This window comes from Eptatretus burgeri, chromosome 2, assembly GCF_056783735.1.
Source record: "Eptatretus burgeri isolate ZD-2024b chromosome 2, Ebu_testis_v1, whole genome shotgun sequence".
Lineage (NCBI taxonomy): Eukaryota > Metazoa > Chordata > Myxini > Myxiniformes > Myxinidae > Eptatretus > Eptatretus burgeri.
The window spans coordinates 95,442,161-95,464,660 of NC_140962.1; the positions used below are offsets into that span (position 1 = coordinate 95,442,161).

General features: G+C 43.5%; 2 protein-coding genes across 9 annotated transcripts in view; one reads left to right on the forward strand and one right to left on the reverse strand.

The window, feature by feature from the left end:
• LOC147032609 (2-oxoglutarate dehydrogenase complex component E1-like) overlaps positions 1 to 8,398 on the forward strand; it is a 90,022-nt gene extending 81,624 nt beyond the window's left edge. For all 3 annotated transcript variants that reach the window (XM_085870371.1, XM_085870374.1, XM_085870372.1), the window contains exon 23: positions 2,233 to 8,398. In XM_085870371.1, coding sequence (XP_085726497.1) covers positions 2,233 to 2,353 — 121 coding nt within the window. In that variant the 3' untranslated portion in view covers positions 2,354 to 8,398. The remainder of the gene's footprint in view (positions 1 to 2,232) is intronic.
• Positions 7,763 to 14,564, reverse strand: LOC147032612 (ribonuclease inhibitor-like). Of its 6 annotated transcripts, none has more exons than XM_085870376.1 (6): positions 14,427 to 14,564; positions 14,151 to 14,194; positions 11,565 to 11,883; positions 9,657 to 9,743; positions 8,596 to 8,679; positions 7,763 to 8,413 (listed from the first exon to the last, which is right to left on the reverse strand). In XM_085870376.1, exons 2-6 carry the CDS (start codon positions 14,167 to 14,169, stop codon positions 8,326 to 8,328), a joined length of 597 nt encoding a protein of 198 aa, XP_085726502.1. In that variant the 5' UTR covers positions 14,170 to 14,194; positions 14,427 to 14,564; the 3' UTR covers positions 7,763 to 8,325. The 6 variants fall into 6 exon arrangements, with proteins under 6 accessions (XP_085726502.1, XP_085726506.1, XP_085726503.1 ...); XM_085870380.1 differs by having other exon boundaries at positions 14,528 to 14,549; XM_085870377.1 differs by having other exon boundaries at positions 14,402 to 14,536.
• Between the last annotated feature and the right edge of the window lie 7,936 nt (positions 14,565 to 22,500).

Below are 22,500 nucleotides of genomic sequence, written 5' to 3' on the forward strand. Positions count from 1 at the left end.
GGGGAGACAAAAAAAAAAAAGGAGGGCATAAGAAAGGACACATATATATATATATATATATACACACACCCCAAAACTGAGGTAACAGATATAAAGGTAAATCCCCTGTTCGGAATCACTATGAATCTTATCTCTCTAATCTTGTTCATTCACAGGGGAACACGGGACAGACACGGCACAAGGTGAACGAGGCAGATTAGAGAATTTAATCTGAGCTGAGGGTTTTTTATTTTTTTAAATTCTCAGACCCAGCTTTCACCACACAGACACGTGGGATATGAACAAGGATGAGTGAGCTGAGTGGACAGAGGCAGGACAGTGGACAAAATATATATTTTGTGTCGTAGGTTCTGACCACAGCACGGTCATTCTTGTTATGCTTTGAGATTTAAAAAAAAAAAAGTGTGTCAAAGGATGCTTCATTGATAGCTGTTTGTAATCGAGAAAGGGTAAACAATCATGCCCAAGAATCTCTGGAGAATGCACTTCTGTTCAGAACTAGCCACGTATGCAACAGGTGCTGCAGAATGGGGAAAAAATTAGTGGGTGGGTCGTGCTGGGAGATAATGAAAGAGATGCCCAGCTAGAGTAATAGTTTATTTCATGAACACTATGAAGGAGGTGATTAAGAAAGTATCTGATAGAGATTTTTAAGATGATGAAGGGAATAGACAAAGTAAATTCAAAAGTTTTTTTTTTTTTTTTTTTTTTTTTTAGCAGAATGGATGGAAACAGGATCAGGGGATCATAGCGTGAGAGTAAAAAAGGTGAATTGAGACTGTAGGAAGGCAAGGGTCTTTCACTCAGGGAGTAGTTAATGCATGGAATAGTTTACCTGGAACGGTCATGGCAGGAGAAACGGTAGATTAGTTAAAACCACAACTGGATAGGTACGAAGTAACAGAAGGAAACGTGGATATCGGTGAGATAAGAAGGTAGTTTAGATACGCATGGGTAAATGTATACACGTGTAACTATTGTGAGTCCGTGAGAAGGTTAAAGTGCTGTTGTTGTTTGATCATTCCTCCCCCCTCCAATTTTTTTACATCTACAAAAATAACCACATCCTAGTGATGAACCTTGTACTTCGGCTCCCCCCCCCTTCCTCCCCCCCCCAAAAGTGAGATTAAGTATAGAAAATGATAGATTGACTCGATCAACGATGATGTGCCAAATAGTCTTGTCATGCGTCAGTTCCTTGTTTATCCCTGTAACGTTATCCTGTTTCGAGCTATCCAATTCCTGACAGTTAACTCTTGGTGAAGCCGACAAACCACATTTCTGCTGTCGCCAGTATTTGGTGTGTTTTTTTTTTATATATATATATATATATATATATATATATATATATATATATATATATATATATATATATATATATATATATATATTTGCGAAACAAGATCAAGACTCATGAAAGAGTGAGATGATTGAGTGTAAAAAGGCAACTTGGTGATGGAAGGGCCATAGTTGGATATAACAAGCAAGGGAATGAGCTAACCAGAGAAGTGGGAAAAAATCACTTCAAAAAATGTTAAAATAACAAAATCGATATTTTTCACTCAAAAAAACAAACAAAAAGACTTCTCAATCCATCTGTTGTGTGTCTGAATAACACACTGGGTGTCGTCCCCTATCCCTCATCCATTGTTTGTCCAAGTCCCTTTCTATTTTGTCCCTCCACCCTGCTGTTGGTGTTTCCCCTCTCTTCCACAAGCCTCGACTTGGAATACAAAATAAAACCTGCAAGGTATTTGTAATGGGGTTGAGCAGGGTCAATTTGGGGTACGGGAGGGAGTCAGTAAAAGATTACGTGTTGGGATGAGGAAGCTATCTCTGATTTACCGAGTAAATGTTTAATGTCTCGGTTAGTACATGACCGTTGACTATTGGCCAAAGACATTTTGTCGTAAACATGTTTGGGAAAGGCAGCAGAGGTTACAAAATAATGGCCGAGAACAATGTCCCCAATCCCGAAACAGGCTTCGAAGCTGCACCGTCTCATTGTTTGGCTCGCACTCCACATTTAATTTCCACAGACAATTTATCTTCCTGTGCCTATTTTAAACACAAATGGACACGTTTCAATAAAGAGCTATACTTTGAACATCTGTTTGGAAGGAAGAAACTACCTTAACGTTTGCACGTCCCACTGTGCTACATCATTTACAAAGGAAAATCCTTTCTCTGCAAGTTTCTTGCTCTCCTCCCCAATGTCGCCACGTTGTGCAGGTACGCCGGCCGGGGACCCCAACCTGCCCCTGCAACGGGAAACAAGGCCATGCATCTTGCTGAAAATAGACGCTTCTTCGACGCTGCGCTGACTCTCAACTCGTTTAAACAGTTGGAATGACTGCCTCGGCGAGGCGGGGGTTGTGGATAGGATGTCACTTCAATGAAAGTTTGTGAAAAGGTGATTTAAGAAAAGAAGAGTTTGGTAATGTTGTGAAAAAGGAAAGACTGTGTGAGGTGACGTATTAAATGTTGGGACGTGTAATACATTGCTGCTGTTTTCATTGTTTATAGTTGAGTGGTGCCAAGGATGAACGCACAAGGATGAGGGATCCGTGATAATTATTAAGTTAATAGTATGTTGAGGCAAGGTTTGGTGTAAGGGTGGTAAAATGAGCAACAAGGCCTTGACGATGCTTGAGGAGCTGTTTTTATCCCAAGGTTGCTATCTTGGGCACAGAAAGCGTAAATAAACCCACACGATAAAAAAAAAATCAGTCATGTTTTATTTTTTTCAGTCTATTCATTCTTGTTTGATTCTGGTGATGAGTATAATTAGACAAAGCTTTGTTTGTTTGAAAATTGTCAAATTACTTTCACTTTCAAAGGGAGATTATTTTATTTTTTATATTTTTTTTGGTGGTCAAACTGCACACTTTGTGTGTGTCTTGTCTTGTCTTTCCATGGAATAGTGTTTTTACCAGTTCAGCTTTTGTCGTCAAATTTTCAACAGAGCTTCATAAGAATATGGAGAAGACTCATCAATAATTTGGTCAAAATGTCAGTCAGAGCGAGTACAAATAGCCCTTGTTAGCTGTCCAACGCGAGTTGGCCAGTTTTCTTTTTTAACCCCCGCCGAAGGAGAGGGCATTGCGTTTGAGTCCATTTGTTTGTTTGTTTAATTGTCTGCACAGAACTTTCGTGTTTTTCTCCACAACCGAACCACTTGTCAGATTGAGATGAAATTTTCACCATAAGTGCAACTACTCATGTAGAATGTTTTAATCATAATTATGACATCATAGGTCATGTGGTGTGCAAGCCATATTTGAAATTTTTTTGATAGCGAAGGTGCCTTCGTTATGACATCATAATTGCATATGTAGAATGCCACGTCTGATCAGTATGAAAATTTGAGGGTCGTCTAGGGATAAAATGGTCCACAGAAAAAAAAAATTGTCATTGGTCACGTGATTTGGCAGCCATATTGTTAAAAAAAAAATAATAAAACCTTCAAAAATCTTCTCTGAAGTGGCTGAACAGATCGAGGTGAAACTTCACATGAATGACCACCTGTCCATGAGGAACAAAAGGTACACACACACACACACACACACACACACACACACACACACACACACACACACACACACACACACACACACACACACACACACACCATAGGCCACATGGTTTGGCAGCCATATTGGATTTACTCTAAAACTTAAAAAAAAAATCTTCTCCAGAATGGCTGGACAGATCGAGGGGAAACTTCACACAAATGTTCCCCAAGCCTTGGGTGTATAAGTTTGTTAAGGAATAATTGATAGGTCACATGGTTTGGCAGCCATATTGGATTGACGTAAAATATTAAATGTTTTCTCTGGAACCGCTTAATCAACATGAAACTTCACAATTATGATCACAGTGATGGGGAATACATGTTTTAAATTTCAACTTGATCGGACGCATGGTCTGGCAGCCAGATTATTTAAAAAAAATTGATCTGCATTCTTTCTTTTTTTTTTTTGAATATGGCTCACTTGGCTGTGCCTGGATGGGTTTGAGGAAAGAGTAGTAGCAGCTGAAATGTGAATCCTGTCCAGGTTCCTCCTGATGACTTCATCTTTACTTTTTTCTTGCTTGGGTTCCTTCTGATGACTCCAATACAGGACTGTTCCTATTTGGTCTTCCATTTGATTTGAATTGAATTAATTTTATTCCAATTTTAAATTGAATTGAATAATAAATAATTAAAAAACATCATGGGTTAGGGTCGTGTGTCCGATCAAAGCGGGACGTCTTGGTACCCGGTCATCACTACCAGTGGCAGTGGTAGTTCTAATTATGTGTCTTATTAATTACGTAACACCAGTACACAAACTCCACACAAAAGCAGTCCTGGCAAGGGTCTGCACTCTCTGATTGCTCTTTTTCTTGTTTATTTTTAATAGTTTGTGTTTCTTTCTTTTGTCCGCTTTCATTTTGAGATGCTTTCTAGTTTACCATATGAGCTTTTGTAATAAAACTTTCAACAAATCTTTATTAAGAGAATATGGAGAACACTAATTGTTTAAAAAAAAAAACCCACAAAAAGCTGTTTTTGTCAAGTTTAGTTTGAGAACAAACCAGATGCAGATGGGCATTGCATTTTGGGATACGTTGGTTTTCAAATTGTGATGTCAAACAAAACGGTGCACAACTCAAATGGCAATGTCCTTACTTTAAATATATTGCTTTGACTGAAAAAGAAACTGCTTGTTTGGTTGCTGTAGTATGGCAAAATTCCCTGCAGTCTTTTTTTTCTTCCAATTCTCTATTTTGAGTGGTGTAATGCCCAACGTGGTTTGGGGTATTTATTTATTTATTTGTATGCAGCCTTAGGCTGCTTGGCTGCATCATTTTATGGGAGCACAGCTGTGCCACTGATGCAGTACCCCTGTTACCAGCATGCTGGTACTCATTTCGCCAACCTCGGAACGATAACAGGCTGAGTCAACCCTCCTGGTGTTAATTAAACAAAAAGGCAGGGGCCTCAAGACCCTCAGATCTTAAGCCAGCCAACATAAGACTTGCAGTTATGATGTGTAAGTAACATAGGTTATGGTTCTGTGAACCGTCCCTCCCCCCATAATTGCAACCACCATACAGTGGATCCTGAGGTATACTTTTTCCTTAAGTGCTCCAGACAGTCATTTCCCTATATTTAGTGGGCTACAAAGGGGATATGCATTGTGTAGGTTTTTTTTCCCCTCACTTTCTCCCCGTTTTTTTTTGTCTTTTGTTTTAAAAAAAAAACCGCAATCCGGGGCATGTAGCATGACCACCAAGAAGTGAGGAACCATGTGTGCCGCCTCGTTTGCATAACTACACCAAAACCCGGTTCAAATCGTGCACCCAAACTCAATCGCTATACCACCTCTAACCGCACCACAATAACTACACCACTCTGGATAAAATCATACACAAACTTTTATTACAAATTCATTTTAAATCCACCTCATACAAGCTCGCATTCCATCGCTCACTCATGAGATTCTCCACAGTTGAACCACTGTATTTGAACCACAAATGCCACAGCCACCTCATCACAAGACTACAACAACCGTACCTCAGCCAACGCTAATCTTCCACCAAGTGCCATTCCCACCTCGAACACCACTTCAGCCACCGTCTCAACCACTTGCCTTTGACGACGGCAATCACCATTGCGCCTGCTCGGGGCACCGCTTTTCCCCTGCTCGAGTGCCACAACCAACCAAGCTCACTGCCATCTAGCGCAAGTCTATGCTGGCATTTCTGTTCCTCCATGTCTGTGGTGACCACTGTGCTGCACTGCCCGTGGAACCATCTGCGACTCTCCAGGATGTTTGCACGTCCAATGGGGAGTGATGCACACTGCCATGTTCGGTAGGGAGTTCCACTCCATGGCCCATCTCGGACGAAATGAGACGCACCAAGCAGCCAAGTGTGTGGAGGAAGTGACTCTGCCAAGGTCTGGGACCAATGAGCCAGCATGTTCCAAACAAGGTTGGCAGGGATTGGCCTTCATGCAGCATGGCCACACCCACTGAGACATGGACTCCTCCCTGTTTGGGGACGTATGAATATCCCGGAGGCAACTTCGAAGAGACTCGGCTTGGCTATGACGTTCTTTGGAAATTCCTTTGACTTTATCTCTATCTCTCGACATTCATGCTCTGGTATGCTAAATGGAGACTGCTTTCGGAGCTGGTATCGCGGTAAGGCACACTGGATGCAGAGGAGCACAGCATCCTAATAATCTGGGTGCAGTGACAATCTGCTATCCCCATACCAGTTCTCCCTTGCCTTTCCCTCAGCACTGGAGCACTGTACCATCGGGAGTCGTGCGGTGAGAGAGGCCATGTAATAACTCGCCTTTCTCATCTTTCTTGTTTATCTACCCTTCTGCTGATTATTCCGATTTGGTGCCAATGTGATTTGTGAAATAATTTAAGTGTGCACAAGTTTTAACTGCACTGTGTCTACTCTTTTCTTGTAAATAACTGCATTTTTTTTCCACACCTCACCCATCTTAGCTTTACCTGCCGCACGTATTTTCTTTTGTATTAAATCCCTTGCCTATTGTACTACACCTTTCCTCGCCCTTACTGTAAATAAATGTTGTTGTAATGTACCCAGCTTGTCATGTCTATTCCTCCATTGTTCCAGCATAGTAAGCACGCAGTGTTTGCCAGGAAGTTCTTCCCCACTGATTGGCGCTACACATTAGCCGGTGCATACTTGGCAGCTCTGCTCAGCTGCACCTGATCAGACGAGTCGAGATGAGTACACATCAAGGGCATGAGCCCCCCCTTTGATGCCGTCATCCAAAGGTAAAGTAACCACGCAAAGTAGTGACACCCTGCCAGGATTGGCCTTACCAATCGGCATTTGTGGTTGAGTAACAACCTGCGAAGTTATTCATGGCTGGTGGCCTCAGGACCGTGTGTTCAGGAGGAACTTGAGTGCTTCCCCTCATGGTGAACCTCAAACCCCAGGCCGTAACAATACTAATAGGTTAGTAATGATGCATGTTGAACTGGGATTCAATTTTGAATTCTGCCTGATTGCATCATTGAGATATAGATGTGTCATTGATGCAGTGCCCCTATAGGTTAGAGCAGCAATTTGGAATTGGAAGCTGCCGATAACTCATGAGGACATCTTGGGAACTCTTGCATGTTGATTGGAATTTTAACAGACTTGAACATGTGAAGGTCAACTCAAGTTAGTTTTACAGCAGATTTTATTTATTTTTGTAACATGAATAGGGACTTGGGAACTTAATTTGTCTGATCTTTGACAATTTTAGGAATGAATGCAAGAAATACTTCCAAATAATTTTGTTTCCCTCTCCACCTTTTAAAATCTGACTGAGAAAGCACAAGTAAATTTTTATTTTAACCATGAAACTTTGAAATAATAAGAGGGTGAAGTGGCATTTCATTGAGCTGTTTGCATAACACCCAATTAGGAGGCATGCATGAGCAACTGTGCATGCCCTGGTCGTTTTCCATCAAACCTTCAATGGTGTTAGAGCAGACAAAGGTACCATTACAAATTAACATGCCATGCCAAATACAATTTTACCTTATCAGAGAACTACCAAAAAATGAAAAAAATAAAAACACCCATGATACAACATTCAAAATGGCACCCACATGTACCCAACCCGGTAGACCGAGTGGTTTCATCCAATAAAGGGTCCAAGACACCATGGTGTGCCAATCTTTTGGCCTGTTTGGAAATGGCTTTCATGACCACAAAAATGATCAGGCTGAAAGGGTTCTGCTCATGCTGATTTTATTTGATGAATTTCAGGCCTCAAAATTGTGGTTATATTATATACAACTTGTACAAATAGATCAGCACATCATCAAGACTATTATACAAATTTCAGTTATATATCCTGATGGCTGATAAAGTAGTAACACCAATAATTTGTTTTGCTTCAATGGCATTTGAAAAATCAGTTATACAATACATTGTATTGTTACAAATACAATTCCTACAATAGTTAAACTCTTGGAAGGGATTTGTAAAACAAAAAAAATCAAATTACAGAAAAGAAAAAGAAAGAAAAAAAGTGCAGTACAGACACACGATCAAGCAAATAAACCTTAGAGCAGCAATTGGCAATAGAAATACGGACTTTCACAGCGGCCATAAAACATCTTTAAATACAAAAAGCGAAATGTGTGCATTTGCCTTCTTTCGTACATGGATGGTTGTATTTCATTAATAAAATAATTTTTTTTAAAAGGGCATATAATACATGCGAGTCCGTTGTGTAATCTGAATTTCTGGAGCGGTAGAAATGGGGCAAGCAACTTCAGGTGAGGGAAAAGTTTAGACGTGTATTTCCAATTTTGATTTCGCAAATTCCAACCCTTTGAGGTCATGCTTCTCTTTGTCATTAAAATGGTTGTCCCAGAGCCTGTAGTAAAGAGGCAGGGTGGATAAAGAACAAATCAGCAAACATGTATTGCTTGTATACCACTAACCTCAAAGTTACCATCGATACAAGTACAAATTGATTTACCCCCCACCCCCCCCATGTCCATATATATACATATACGTGATTGCTCCATATGAAATGCGTTCAGACCCTTTGCTTACCACACGTTTTGAAGGCTTTCATTTCGTCTTATGGCGTTGCACAAGTGCGGCACTATATCGTCTGTCAGTTGATTTCCACACAACCTGCATCCGAAATGGTTCAAAATATTTTGTTAATCCCTAAAAACTTGTGCTTATTCTTTCCTCTTTCAATTTAAACACCAGACATCACTGCTAAAGGTATTTCTTAAAATTAACTTGAATATAAAGTCATGAGGCATATAAATAAGTTAGAAAAAAAGTATTGAGGCATTGTTTCAATGGGCAAACAGGGGATAAGTTCCTGGCAGTTTGTGATTCATGAGGGAATATTTTACGAAGAATGCACATGATTACGGTTATATTAACAATGCTAACATAAAACAGCAGGTACTCTCCAATTTTTAAGATACGACACAATTTTTGATGCGATGACGAGTTAGAATAGAGTGAATTCCTCTGAAGGGGATGCAGGTGAGGATCAGGGTTAGCAGGTCAAGACAACGGGACGAGAAGAAAGAATGAGACCCAGGACACGCTGAACATAAGTAGGCATGCAGGGGTTGTGGGTAGATGGAGGAGGGGTGGTTATAGTGTGCCCATTGTTTGTGGTGGGGATGGTTTATGTGCACGTAGAGGTGCTTTTATGGACGGTTGGTGTGGAGGTGATTTTAGAACTGTTTATGCACGGCTGGTGGGAGATAGTTTGTGCGCTTGCAAAAACCACGGATACGTGAAGCACAGGGCTGTGAATGTAGAAGGTGGTCATATTTTATGAACTGCACATGTCAAATATGTGAATGTCAGGGTTTCATGGTATTAACAAAACTTGACCTCCATCAGTGATTCAATGGACATTCGAATGTGAAAAGTTTAACTTCTAATAATGTGTGTTAAATTGTTGTTGTTTTTTGCAGTTCCAAAACAAGTGGCTAAAGCTTGTGATCCAAGGAGAGGTTTCTGTTGAAATAGAAATGTATGTTAACAGTACAAAGTTAACTTGTTCCATTAAGTTTTGGGAGGTTTTCCTTGGAACACTTGATCCAGCAAACACAGAAAGCAATGCTTTGACAGGTTCTTACCCCAAATCCTGAATCCGGCAATCTTTCTGGCATAGTGCATCACAAACGAGCCGTGCACCATCATTCCCAATGGCGTTGCGGGATAGACTGCAAACACCGAACAAGATAGATTATTAAACAATGCAGAGCCTCACCGAGGGTGTCTGTCTAGGTGATCCCTTTACACATGACAGAGTGCAACTCCCCCACCCCCCTTTATAATCAGCATGCAGCTGTGCGTTAGCATCAGATCTGGAAGGAGCACAGCAGCGGCACTAATGCCCCAGAGCACGGCAGTAGTGCCAAGTAGTGTCCCTTGTAGGTAGAGCAGCAATTTGGAATTTGTTCATGGTGCTGGTGATCTCACTTCCTCTTTGCAAAGGACACCGTGGCAGCTAACATCCGACTATCGGCAGACAGGATGCCTAGTTTAACGGACAGCACGCATTGAAACACCCGGGATGAGAAACACCAGGATAGCAGTTCATAGCTGGGCAACGATTCAAACTCGGGCTGGACAGCTCAGAGGCGAATGCCTACCACTGGGCTATCCTGCCAGCCATATATATATATATATATATATATATATATATATATATATATATATATATATATATATATATATATAAAATTCGCGACTGAACAAAGCTGTTTTCACCAAATTCATGACTGTACGTGCAATGGAATCTTTTGAATGCTTTAGAATGAGCAATAACATAGAAGATGTAGTTGTACACAAACAATCCACATTAAAGGTCAAAATCAAGTTATGGTTAAATTTGACATTAAAAGTTTAAAGTTAACCGAGACGGCTTTGTTGAACTATGCTGAAAGCTGCCCAGGTAAACTACTTGAGCACGTAGGCCTTACTGCGTACCTCAGACCATGGGATAGACAAACCAGCTTCTGCCATCACTCGTTCTCATTAACTGAAACTGCTCCAATTTCATCAACGAAACTAGAGGGGGAGCACTCGGTAGAGTGCAAAACCTCCGCCGCCAATACTGCTGGGTCACTTAAGTGAACCTGATATCCTATTCATTGTAGGTCAAAACGGATCAGACTCTACTGAACCACGATTGAATAAACTAAACTAGATCGACGCGCATGTAGAAATGCCAAAAATAAAAAATAAAAAAAATCGAAATTTTTTTGAAAAAAAGTTGCAAAATTTTGTTTTTTTTTCTCTAACAAATTTATTTATTTTTGGTTGGAAATCACTTAAAACATGTAGAAATGCAAAAACAAAAATTCAAATTTTTTTCAAAATGGCCGCCATAGCGGCCATATTGGACTTTGGACCAAGTCCAAAATCTAATGGCATGATCCTTGGACCATACCTAATCCCCCCACCAAGTTTCGTCGAAATCCGTCCAGGAGTTTTTCTGTAATACTGTTCACAAACAAACAGACGTTTGAAAACAGTAACCTCCGTCCATCTTCGATGGCGGAGGTTAAATATAAAGCAGTTTTTCACTGCAGTGTTGGCAAAGCATGAATTGTAGATTACATTGGATCTGAGAAAGAACCATCCAGATTCTAGAAAGTAGATCCATGTACGATGCATGCCGCTTCACACATGTGGAATATTAGATCTATCACAATAGCCTCTCCCATCCCTTAACGGATGAGGCAAAAGAACAAAAAAAAACACCCAAGGCTAGTAAAGGCAATTCAACAATACATTTACTTAAGTTATCTCGGCATCATCACAATAAAAGCATGTCTCAGTAGCTGACAGTGCAATTTGTCAAACCAGGATTTAGTTTTATTCTCCTGAAAAGTTGATATGGAGTTGAACCGTGGTATGCTCCATATTTATTCCTCCCACCAATCCTCACTACCTTTCACTTTTCTCCCATACTTGTTTAAGTTTCCTCATTAATTTAACAAATCGATGTCATATCTGTAACTGAATGAGGAACGTACCACAACTGCTGTGGGTAAATCAAGGCCTGGGCAAGAGGCTTGAGGCCTTCGGCATTCAAATGACAGTCAACCAACATTAGCCTTGTTGGTGCTTTTCCGTTCTGTGCAGCTTTGGCCAGTTGAGAGCAGTCGTCGGGAGAGAGGGATAAACCAGAGAGGTTGAGGCTATCCTGCCGACATAACGTTCGGATTGGTCTGGAAGAGCGAAGCGCAGAAAGCAGTTCCGTTTCTGAAAGCGAGGAATTGGGGTCAGGATGAAGGTCCGATGGTTCTTCGTTCATCATGAAGCTCCTGCCTTTGTCCACAAGGGACCAAAGGGCTAAGGAAACAGAGTTGGGGTAAAAGGGATCAAAAACAAAATAATAATGTGGGAATGGATCAAAACATGTTTATGCAGAAAGTTGATTGGGAATGCGGGGCAGGGGAAGTTGGGAATCGAGAAGAGTTGGGAACAGAAAAGCCAAGTGTGGCACATAACTAACGGGGGCTTGCCAGACCCCCTGCCAGCTGGAATAGGTGAACGCAGTATCCTGTTCCAAATTATTCTTGGTGTCACATTTTTCTTACCAGCACAATCCTCTTTGCCTCGCTAACAGTTTACCAGTTGCGATTAGTGTTTCAAAGGCTCATTTCCTACACAATAAAATGCTCCAGATTATTACACCATGAGCCAATTAGACACATCCCATTTTTCAGGGGAGGGTGTACGAGTGATGTTCAAAATGCTCACATTGGTCCAGGAAATGCCAATGTTTTATTATTTTAGTCTACCAGCATGTGTGTGATTAGAAAGATTGTTTTTAATACATGGACCAAGGTTTATGGTATCGCTGAACAACAGGGGGCAAAGGATCATCAGATACAGGGGAAAGGGAAAACAGTGGGACAACAAACTATCACCACAACACAAGAGGAGGAATTGTAGGAGAAGGGTGGGAACGGGGTCACAGTGGGTGGAGTCAAGCTCAGCAATGGAAATGTGAGATATCACGAGGTTGTGGTGGGAAGCCGACTTGGAATCCATGAAGGAATCCATCCAGCTCCACAAGCGAGGAAAGAGGGGGGACGAAAGAATGAAGAGACATATGTGGAGTTTAAAATTTGGGGACAACATGAAAGGGTTTCTGGCAAAGCACGTGGGTGTTGGAGAGGTGAGGGGGCAAGAGGGCGACAAGAATAGAGCAAGTAAAAATAAATAAATAAAATGCAAGGCAATGAACCTGCCTCTGGTGAGCAATGCAATCCTGAGATTCGGCCTTTTGATGAGAGATTAATATGAAACTGAGGACCTTAGATTATAGGGTATCAAGATGGGGTTGGGGTGGAACAAGTTGGGAATAGCACATTCCATAAATGTTTATTACCTCCACCACCGACGATGGAGGTTGTTGTCACCCCTTTGTCTGTCTGTTTGTCTGTCTGTCTGACTGTGTGCAGCATATCTCAAGTTGTGGACGGATCCGGATTAAATTTTGTGAATAGGTTGGGTGTGGGACGAGCACGAACCGATTAGATTTTGGTGAAGATCCAGATGCGGATCGGATTACTAGAATTCTTAAAGTGATTCTTCACCATTGAGAGACGGGGCTAAAAACGATATTGCACGATAGACGGATTCGGACTAAAAACTTGATGGACAGGTTGGGTGTGTCACAAGGACGAATTGATTCAATTCTAGTGAAGATCCGAATCTGGATCTGGATATGACAATTATTTAATTTCTAAAGCGATTCTTCACCATTTGAGAGAAGGTCCTGTATAGCATGATGTGTTCTCGTGGATGACATTACGTGGTGGAGGTATGTGCTCCAACACGTGCCCTTCTTGTTTTGGACGTATGCTTCCCACTTTTTTGCCGTATATTGAACTATTGAGATAATCTTCGTGGAATTTTTCAAATCTCCCCCGTTTCAGGTGCAGCCACAGCAGTTTGCAGAGCAAGTACCACTCCGGGTGGTTTGATGTATCCAGTGCCTTCACCCCACAATTTGATGAAAGAACTGGGCACAGCCACCAGAAGGTGTTTACCCTTCACAACACCTGTCTGACAACCTGCCAGCAAGTACAGACAGTTGGCGAAACATCTGTTCCAAGAGGATGGTCCACGTTCAGGCGACAACCAGCATGCTTATACGTCAGGAATTGATTTTTATTATCAAATCATTTCTAAAGGTTCACGAGAGTCGGTTTACCTTGGTGGGAAAGCAGCTCGGAAAGACGCGTCTCGTCCCACGGAGGTAAACGTCCTCATAAACTTGAACATCATAAAAAAGCCGTCGCTCATCTTGTGCACAGACAACTCAAAAAGACATTGAGCCTCCCCTTGTGCCATCCTACCACCGAGCAATTACTGCACAGTACGTTGCAATAAACGAGCTGTCATTTTGGATAATCCTGCGGTGGGCAACCACATCGACGCAATGGTGGAGGAAGGGATGCGAGGGGGGGGAGGGTGGGTCGTGCAGGGAAAAGTTGCTCAAAAATAAATAAATAAATAAACTTTTCATTTCTGGCTGCATCAGGATAGTAAATAAATAAACAACGCACAGGTGGAAAGGGGAGCACGTGTCGGTGCACTTCACGTACCTTGCAAGAAAAACACCATCACGTGGGCAAAGCCAACCAAGGTCCTGCTTGGAGAGAGAAACAAAAAAGAAAAAAAAAATTAAACAAATAAAAAGCAGATCATCATCACCACGTCCTGGATGCTCAACCACCACAAAACACAGCAAATGCAACAACACGAGTCATAAATAGCTCGGGCAACGTCGCCAACATTATACACATGCAATGTAAAAATAATTTGGATGCATGTTTAACTATATATATATACGCACTGAAATATATATAAAAAAAAAGCACCGGACAATGCGAGAAAGGAAATTAATGCTTCTCGGAGCGGTGTTCGCCTTCCACGTTTGAAGTCGATTCCCAAACACCACGGCAGGTTTTTAAATCCTCACCAAACTGAGCGCAGTCAACACGATCCCCCTCTTTTTCTTTCTTTTCCACTTGTTTACACCGTCAGTCGTGCGCCCATTGGTCAGTTTGGTGATGACGTCATTTGTTTTCCCGTCCCATTGGTCGAGGCGCCTCCGGGCCCGCGCTGTCGACCAATGGACGCACGATCACGCGGTGAGCACGCGGCGGCGCCGTGACTTCGAATCGTAAATCGACGTTCGCTCACGTTTCCGACGTCGCCAAAAACGGGCGTCATTTAATTTGGGCACCGCAGAGCAGTTCCTGACGTCTTGCTTCTAGTTTCCCGTCACACAACGTGCCCTTGTGTTGTTGTTGTTGTTGTTGTTGTGGTTGTGGTTGTGGTTGTGGTTGTGGATGTGGTTCATTAATTCATTAAACCACCGCAATCCGACCAAACGAAACTTTTGCAATGGCAAGCACGAGTGGAGCCCTGGACTTCTGTATTCAGGACAAGGTTGTGGGGTGGCATCACCGGTTGAGGAGGTGTCTGTGCCCTCAGTCGGTTTGGGCAGGAATTTGTAATTGGCTCAGGTTGCCGGCGATAGCTCGCCTGCTCTTCGTGAAGGGCACCGTGGGATCTTTAGGGTCGACCAACAAATGCTGCCAGACGGGACGTCCATTTAATGTCTGTCCGAGGGACGACGCACACATTGATGAATCACCCTTCCCGTGAAACACCGGGATGACAGTTTATGACTGTGTCGGGATTCGAACCTTCGCTCGATCGCTCAGAAACGAGTCTGCGTACCTCTCAAGTCTCAGCCATCCTGTACCAGCTCTGGGATGAAGAATGATTATTGAAGATTACGATGTTCGTCGGTGGGACGTGGAAGAGTGTAATCAATTTTATGTCATTACCCCGCAAATTGGGGGTTACGAAATGACGTAATCCGCCCCCAGAATGCTCGACGCGCATGCCCAGGAACCCCGAGACACGGCGGTATTGGGGGCACCGTAAAGTACATCGTGTGTGCAAGAGGACTGCAATCTAAAATGATTCACAAAGCTTCTAAAAGAAGTCAAAAATACTTGGGAAAAGTTCACAGGACAAAGAGCGGTGCCTCTTCACGACGAATGACTTGGAGAAACTTTGTCAGCTCGCCGAACGGGACACGTGCTCGTATCGCAAACTCCCGACCACGTGGACCGGTGCAAGGCCCGAGTGGACCGACGTGCAACACAAACTCCCGACGGATCGCCACCAGTGAATGGACTTTGAACATTGTGGTCGTGCCTCCTGTGCACGTGGCAGGCTTGGTGATTTATTTAATGGACATCTGCAATTGGACAGACGATGCTGTGGGTCATTACCAACGGTAACGGGAACCAAGTCTTTGGCAAAGGACATCCTTGTGACGAGAAAATTCACAAAGCTTGTGTCAGGTATATTTACGTGGGAGCCGAATGTATCAGGTAGACTTCCCTAAGGAAGTCACCGTATCTGGTTTGGGTGCTTCTGAACACCGAGAGGAAGGACAAATCTGGGGCTTCTGCATGTACAGGCTAAGTTAACCAGAGTTGGTGTCAAAGCCACCCAATGCTCGCCTGTTTATACATTTATCGTTTTTAAAAGACTCATCTAATAATTAAGATTTTTTTAAAAAAAGCATTGCAGTGAAGTCTGATCCAAATAATTTTAAAGCAATATATGTATTTGTATGTTGTAATCAGTAACAAGAGCGCAAGTGAGCACAACATATATGCCCGAACAAGAAGGTATATACAGAATTGTCTCGACGACATGGAAAACAGCATCCTGGTTGCCATGGCAACCACTTTAGATGACGAACGTATGTCGCGACACGCCGTCTCCAGTCTGTACCTATGTATGAAATGTGAAAGTTGAAAACTTTGGGAGTTAGTGTGCAGACAGCAACGGATGGAAAACAGCATCCTGCTTACCATGGCAACCACTTTAGATGACGAACGTATATCGCGACACACCGTCTCCACAGTCTGTACCTACGTACCAAATATGAAACGTGAAAGTTGAAAACTTTGGGAGTTAGAGTGCGGACAGGAACTGATTGAAAACAGCATCCTGGTTGCCATGGCAACCACTTTAGATGACGAACGTATGTCGCGACACACCGTCTCCACAGTCTGTACCTACGTACCAAATATGAAACGTGAAAGTTGAAAACTTTGGGAGTTAAGAGTGCGGACAGGAACGGACGGACGGACGGACGGACAGAAGACCGGTATCACATAATAAAATACGCCGCGATATATATATATATATATATATATATATATATATATATATATATATATATATATATATATATATATATATATATATATATATATATATATATATATCGGGCATATAAAAAATAGTGTGGAAGATAAAAATATTAGAAAGGAAAAAATAACTTGCACCAAAAACTTTAACATTTTCACGCTCACGCCAGGGGTATCGCTATCGCTCTCTGTTCTTCGAACAGGCGAGCTAAAAATGATCATATTTACTATTAATCATGTTGGGAGGGGGGAGCTGCGAGGGCTGTGGGAGCTGCAAGAACTGAGAGGGCTGTGGGAAGCTGCGGGAGCTGCAAGAACTGAGAGGGCTGTGGGAAGCTGCGAGAGCTGCAGGAACTGCGAGGGATGTGGGAGCTGCGAGGGCTGCGGGAGCTGCGAGTGCTGCAAGGGCTGCGGGAGCTGCGAGTGCTGTGGGAGCTGCGAGGGCTGCAGGAGCTGCGAGGGCTGCGGGAGCTGCGAGGGCTGTGGGGTCTGCGAAGACTGTGAGGACTGTGGGGGCTGTGAGGCCTGTGAGGGCTGCGACAGCTGCAGGAACGGCGAGGGCTGCAAGAGCTGTGGGAGCTGCGAGGGCTGCGGGACCTGCGAGGGCTGTGAGGGATCCGGGAGCTGCTAGGGCTGTGGGAGCTGCGAGGGCTGTTATAAATATTGTTACGGATCTGAAAACCATTTGCATTCAACATACAGATGTCCCAAAAGTCAGTTATGTCGTTAAGTATGTGTGTAGTCAGATCCCCTTCCTTTTGTCTAGTGGGAGAATCAAAGGCGTGCGTTGGGATTTATTTTAGTTCGGTGATTACATCTAACAACCATCCCATCTGCATGACCCCTCGGCCCATGATCCACCACCAACCAGCTGCCTTCTCGCACCCTGATGTGCCAAGGCAAGATCTCGCGGTTCCGGTTTCTCGGCTCGCACAAACGTTGTAACTCTTTCACGACGACCTTTGCAACATTGATACTGTTGCTCGACAAGTATGAACCCTCGTGGAAGAGGGGGTGGGGTTTCCCGGCAGGGGCGAAACACCGCCCAGGAAGGGCGAGTCCATGGGAGTCTGCCCAATCAGGGCGGGGAGTGAAGTCTGTTCGAGCGAGCCCCGCCCCATTGAGGGAGGTCCATAAATTCCCAAGCACTCTCTGAGGCAGAGTTCTTTGGGGGGGAGTTGTTACAAAGGTTGTTCGGAGATTTTCGACGGGGTTGTTGTTGAGTGTGCAGTTCTTTTGAAACTGAGGGTTGAGCAGAAGGTCGTGAAGGTGGCGAACGTGTCTCTGTTGGCCCTCTTCAAGGAAAGGAAAGAGGGACCCTGACCCCCCTCCGTGGACCCCGCTATTCACCACCCGAGCTCCACCACGAACCATGAGACCCACACGTGCGACTGGGGACCAAACCAACTACCTTTGTCTGGTTCGCATCGCGGAGTACCCCCTTCCTCCGACTGAGGTACCCAGCTGGACTCTGACCCCCAGCTCATCTCTCTCCTCGGCTGCGAGGGTCCAATAAAGAACTCTGGGTTTATTTTCATTTGTGTCTGTGTCTGCGTGTGGGCCCATCTTTAAGTAGAACTGAATAAGTGGTTTTGGATCATTGTAAATATGACTTGCATATCCGCGTTAAGTCTTGCCCTGTGTCTTTTCTTTATTGTAAATAAATTGTTATGAGAAATGTCCCCAGTCCGTTTCCGTCCCTTCTTGCATTGGGCCGGCATGGTTCAGATCTGAGTTTAGGCAGGGTTTTATCCCCGGTAATCGGACAATTGTAGCCGGGACATCCTGGGCAGGCCCGCTCGACTGCATCCAAGCCGGAAAGGTGGGTGGCAGAGTGGTAGTCAGTAGGTGTAATTTTACCGCTGCCGGTAGAGTGAATCTGGTTCGGCCAGGCGTTCCGAGGGCGTGGATCCCCGGTAGCCGAGACCACGCGGTTACTTAGGTACATTGGATCGAGACAAAATAACCCTACACCACGCGGTCGAGATATTGGCATTCCACGGTCGGTTAAACGACCCACCGCTCGCGGAGTTATCCGAGCGACGGCCTACAATTCCGGAGAGTCTGGTGGAGACGAAGTGGCTTTCCCCACCTTGTGGTCGTTCTCGCCACCGACCCCCGGCCCGCAACAATATATTGTTATCCACTGCTTTCCGCTCGCTTGTATTAACAGGAAATGGAACAAAACTTGTATTTGCATGCAGGAACACAACAATTGTGGTTAACTATTTTGAAATTGATTCTTTCATGTAAATGCTGAAAATTATGTTTTAAAAAAAACAATTTCATCACAGAGATCTCGCCATCAACGGCAGGCTAAAGTGTCGGCGGGCTGAACCGACTCACTGAAAACACACCCACAGCACATGTCCAAAACGCCTCGTTAGCATTAACATGTCATGTGTGGTCATGTATTGGCTCATTCTGTCTGTCTGACAGACATCTGTCTATGATCGAGGAACTACTTAATTTCAATGGAATGTGGTTGAAACATCTGACCTGAGGAGTGCACCACCAGACACTGGCAACAGTTGGTGGTGGGGGTGGTGGTGGTGGTGCCTTTACCGCCAAGTCTGAATTCTCCCAATTATCATTTATTTTTCACAGACATACAGCTACATTTACACCTGCAAGTAATGTTGAGAGCCAAAGTGTTTGTTTGAGGTTCCCAGTTACCTGAAAGGCTGTGAGCAATCTGGTTCAGTGTTGCGGTGTTGTCAAACGAGTCGAGTTTTAAAAAAAACCTCTTGGCCTCGTTTTATTTCGTGGTTACATCACAATGTCATTCCTTGATTTTGGGTCAATTATGCAGCTTCTGCAGGACATTTAGCTGAGCCAGCTTCTGCAGAACTTCGCTTCAAGCTTTGATAGCCCGCGAGTTTACCCATCACCCTGAATACTCAACACCAGACATTCACCGTAATGAAATCGATCTCTGAAGCAAAAAAAAGAAAAGAAAGAAGATCAGGGTTGTCTCATCAAATCCTAGCATTGCTTGCTGAGCTTTCAGACTGTGGCGTCCAAGGTGTCCTCAACGATCCCACAAACCTACAAAACACTATTATCACATTCCCTGAATTGGTGCTGCTCAAGCACCGTGCGTCATAGCTCTTTTTTGTTCCTTTATGCAGGTTGCGAGGCTCATGGAAGAACAGAACAACAAAGGGGGAAAGGGTCAACAAAGTGAGGTGAACATCGAACCAGCTGAAGAGGAGAGAGGGGATGGGGTTTCTTCGGTGTAGAAAAAGCTCACGGAGATCGGGGAAAGGTTGCGTGAGGTGGAGGTGAGCAACAGACCTGAAGACATCAGAATCTTGTATTCAAATTTGCACTCCTGGTGGAATTAAGATTCTGGGTATCAGTGACATCACGAATCAAGGGATCAAAGTTCAGGCTTTTCTTTCACCCAAACATGTTGGCAACGCTGTTATCTTTTATTGCCCCACATCTGCTCCAGCATCTCATGCCGTCTCATCCACGGTCTTTTTCTATTGTCCCACACAGTTCATGCCTGTTTACCAAGTAGCCACCTTCCTGCCTCAGGATTTTCACTGCAAATTGATTACTCACACACACGAGCTCACTGTTCTGGGTTGCAAATGTGACTTCTGGGAAGTCACATTTGCATCAAATTCCACCATGTGAAGAAGAAAATACAACCAGAAAATGTATCCAAGCAATGAGGGTTCCACCATGAAAGTTAATTTTTTTAAATTGAGGTCAAGGCTCTTGGAAAAAGTGCACAGCAATAGGGAGATGGTACAGACTGCACATCTCAACTCTTCTGTTCCTAGTTTATCCCATCTGTGGAGCCACCTTCCTGAGGCTGTTTTATCTCACTCTTCGCTCCAAGACTTCAAGAAGGTTGTGCACTACCACCTCATGTCACACCCATATCCCTAGCCACCATCTTTTCTACCCTCAACCCCTACTGAACCCAACCCTCTTTCTCGCTTTTCCTCCCCTCCTTGCTATCTTCTTTTCCTGTTCGTTCCTTCCTTCCTTTACGTGTTGTCCGAGAGTTACCCCACTGCCCTACTGTCAGTTCATACCCTCCATAACCTTGGTGTCGTATGAGTCTCGATCTTATGAAGGCTGAAAAACAGAGTGGAGGGTAACGGTAGGTAAGACACAAGCAATATCAATGAGGAAAAGCAGACCTACAGAGCAATGTTAGTAAGAGCAGAATATAATGCTTACAGTAAAAAGGACAGAAAGAGTTGGTGGTACGCTGTCTTCAAAGACAGGAGGAAACTAGAAGGGCACTCGGACAGGACCTCCTCCAAGCTGATTTTGTATCCCACTGATCGGCCGAATCTGGATTCGGACCTGAACTAAAATTTAATTGGCTTGTTCTTGTCGCCGAATCAACTCGTCCACATCCACCAAGTTTCGTCCGAATCCGTCCACAACTTTTTGAGATATCCTGTTCACAAACAGACAGACAGACAGACAGGACTGAAAACGTAACCTCCTTCACCTTCGGTGTCGAAGCTAAAAACAATGAAGTTCATTCGATTTTGGTTCACTGGTGCTTGCGTTAATGGGAGAGGACATTAATGGAGAGCACAGCTTGCCAGTCTGCCTCGATGGAGTTTACCATCACCGACTCCAACACTAATTAGCTCCATATCTATCTTTTCTCCCACCTGTGGAATCTTCGCTCCACCACAAACTCTAGTCAACCCCCACAGGTGCTCATGGTCGTTTCTACTCAACTCCATTGTTTGTGTGAGCATTCCACCTTTGCATGTCTCCTTGCACTTTTTTTTTCTTCTGCAATATGTTAAAGTATATTATCTTCAAATGAAAAAAGGGAAAATGGACTTGTGGAATTCGAACAATTCCAGTGGGAGAGGTTCCGCGTTGTATGAAATTTTACATGTATAAAAAGTTGGCATTTTAACACATACTGTACCAATAATTAATTTGCGTGAAGTTAAACCCTTCGTTTGTGTGTACGAGTGATTACAATGTGAATATGCTCAGTGAAAGGAAACGTACAAAAAAAAAGCTTACTGCTCTCAGAAGTGGAGTATCCACAAGACAGCATTGGAAATTACTCTGTCCATTGAAGTCGAAGAACAAAACGGATTTACATTTGAACTATTTGATTCCTCCCACTCCATCTCACCAGCAGGTGATGCAAAGGAATGGGCTGTGCTCCCACGTAGCTCTCAAGGGCATGCAAATGCAGCACTCTGCAGTGCTATACTACAGAGGGAGTGTTGCACAGTGAAGACAGATCGAGTACCATTTTAAAAGTTGAAGAGTGGATGTCGTTATTGGAATCAGGAAGCTGAGTCTCAGGGTTTGCGTCTTGCTCGGTGTGGAAAGTTGGTGGCCTTGCGGTTAATTTTTATGCGCAATATGCTAGTCTTGCTGCTGCTCCTCCATCATGTCTTCACCCAACACTTGCTCCTCCAGGTTCCACCCATTCGCCAGAAACCCTTTCCCTGTAGTGCAGCAGATAATGCCCAAATGTAGGTGTAGTCGATCAAATTGTGATAGAAGCATGAAATTAATCACGAGTTGTCCTTACAAGGAACATTTTTCAAAAAACACATTGGACATCAAAAAAATATTAACATGAATGGCCACATGTACCATTAGCTTCCTTTCCATTTTACCTCATTTTTACAAAAGTGTCCCTCGTTTTGAGATGCACATATATTTAACGTCTTAACGTCTCATCAATGTTGCATTGAAA

Excerpts from the sequence above, each read along its gene's own strand:
- LOC147032612 (XM_085870376.1), bottom strand. Across the intron at positions 9,744-11,564 it reads ATTTACCCACAGCAGTTGTG|TCTATCCCGCAACGCCATTG; the intron begins GTACGTTCCTCA and ends CGGTGTTTGCAG. Across the intron at positions 8,680-9,656 it reads TGCCGGATTCAGGATTTGGG|GTTGTGTGGAAATCAACTGA; the intron begins GTAAGAACCTGT and ends TTTCGGATGCAG.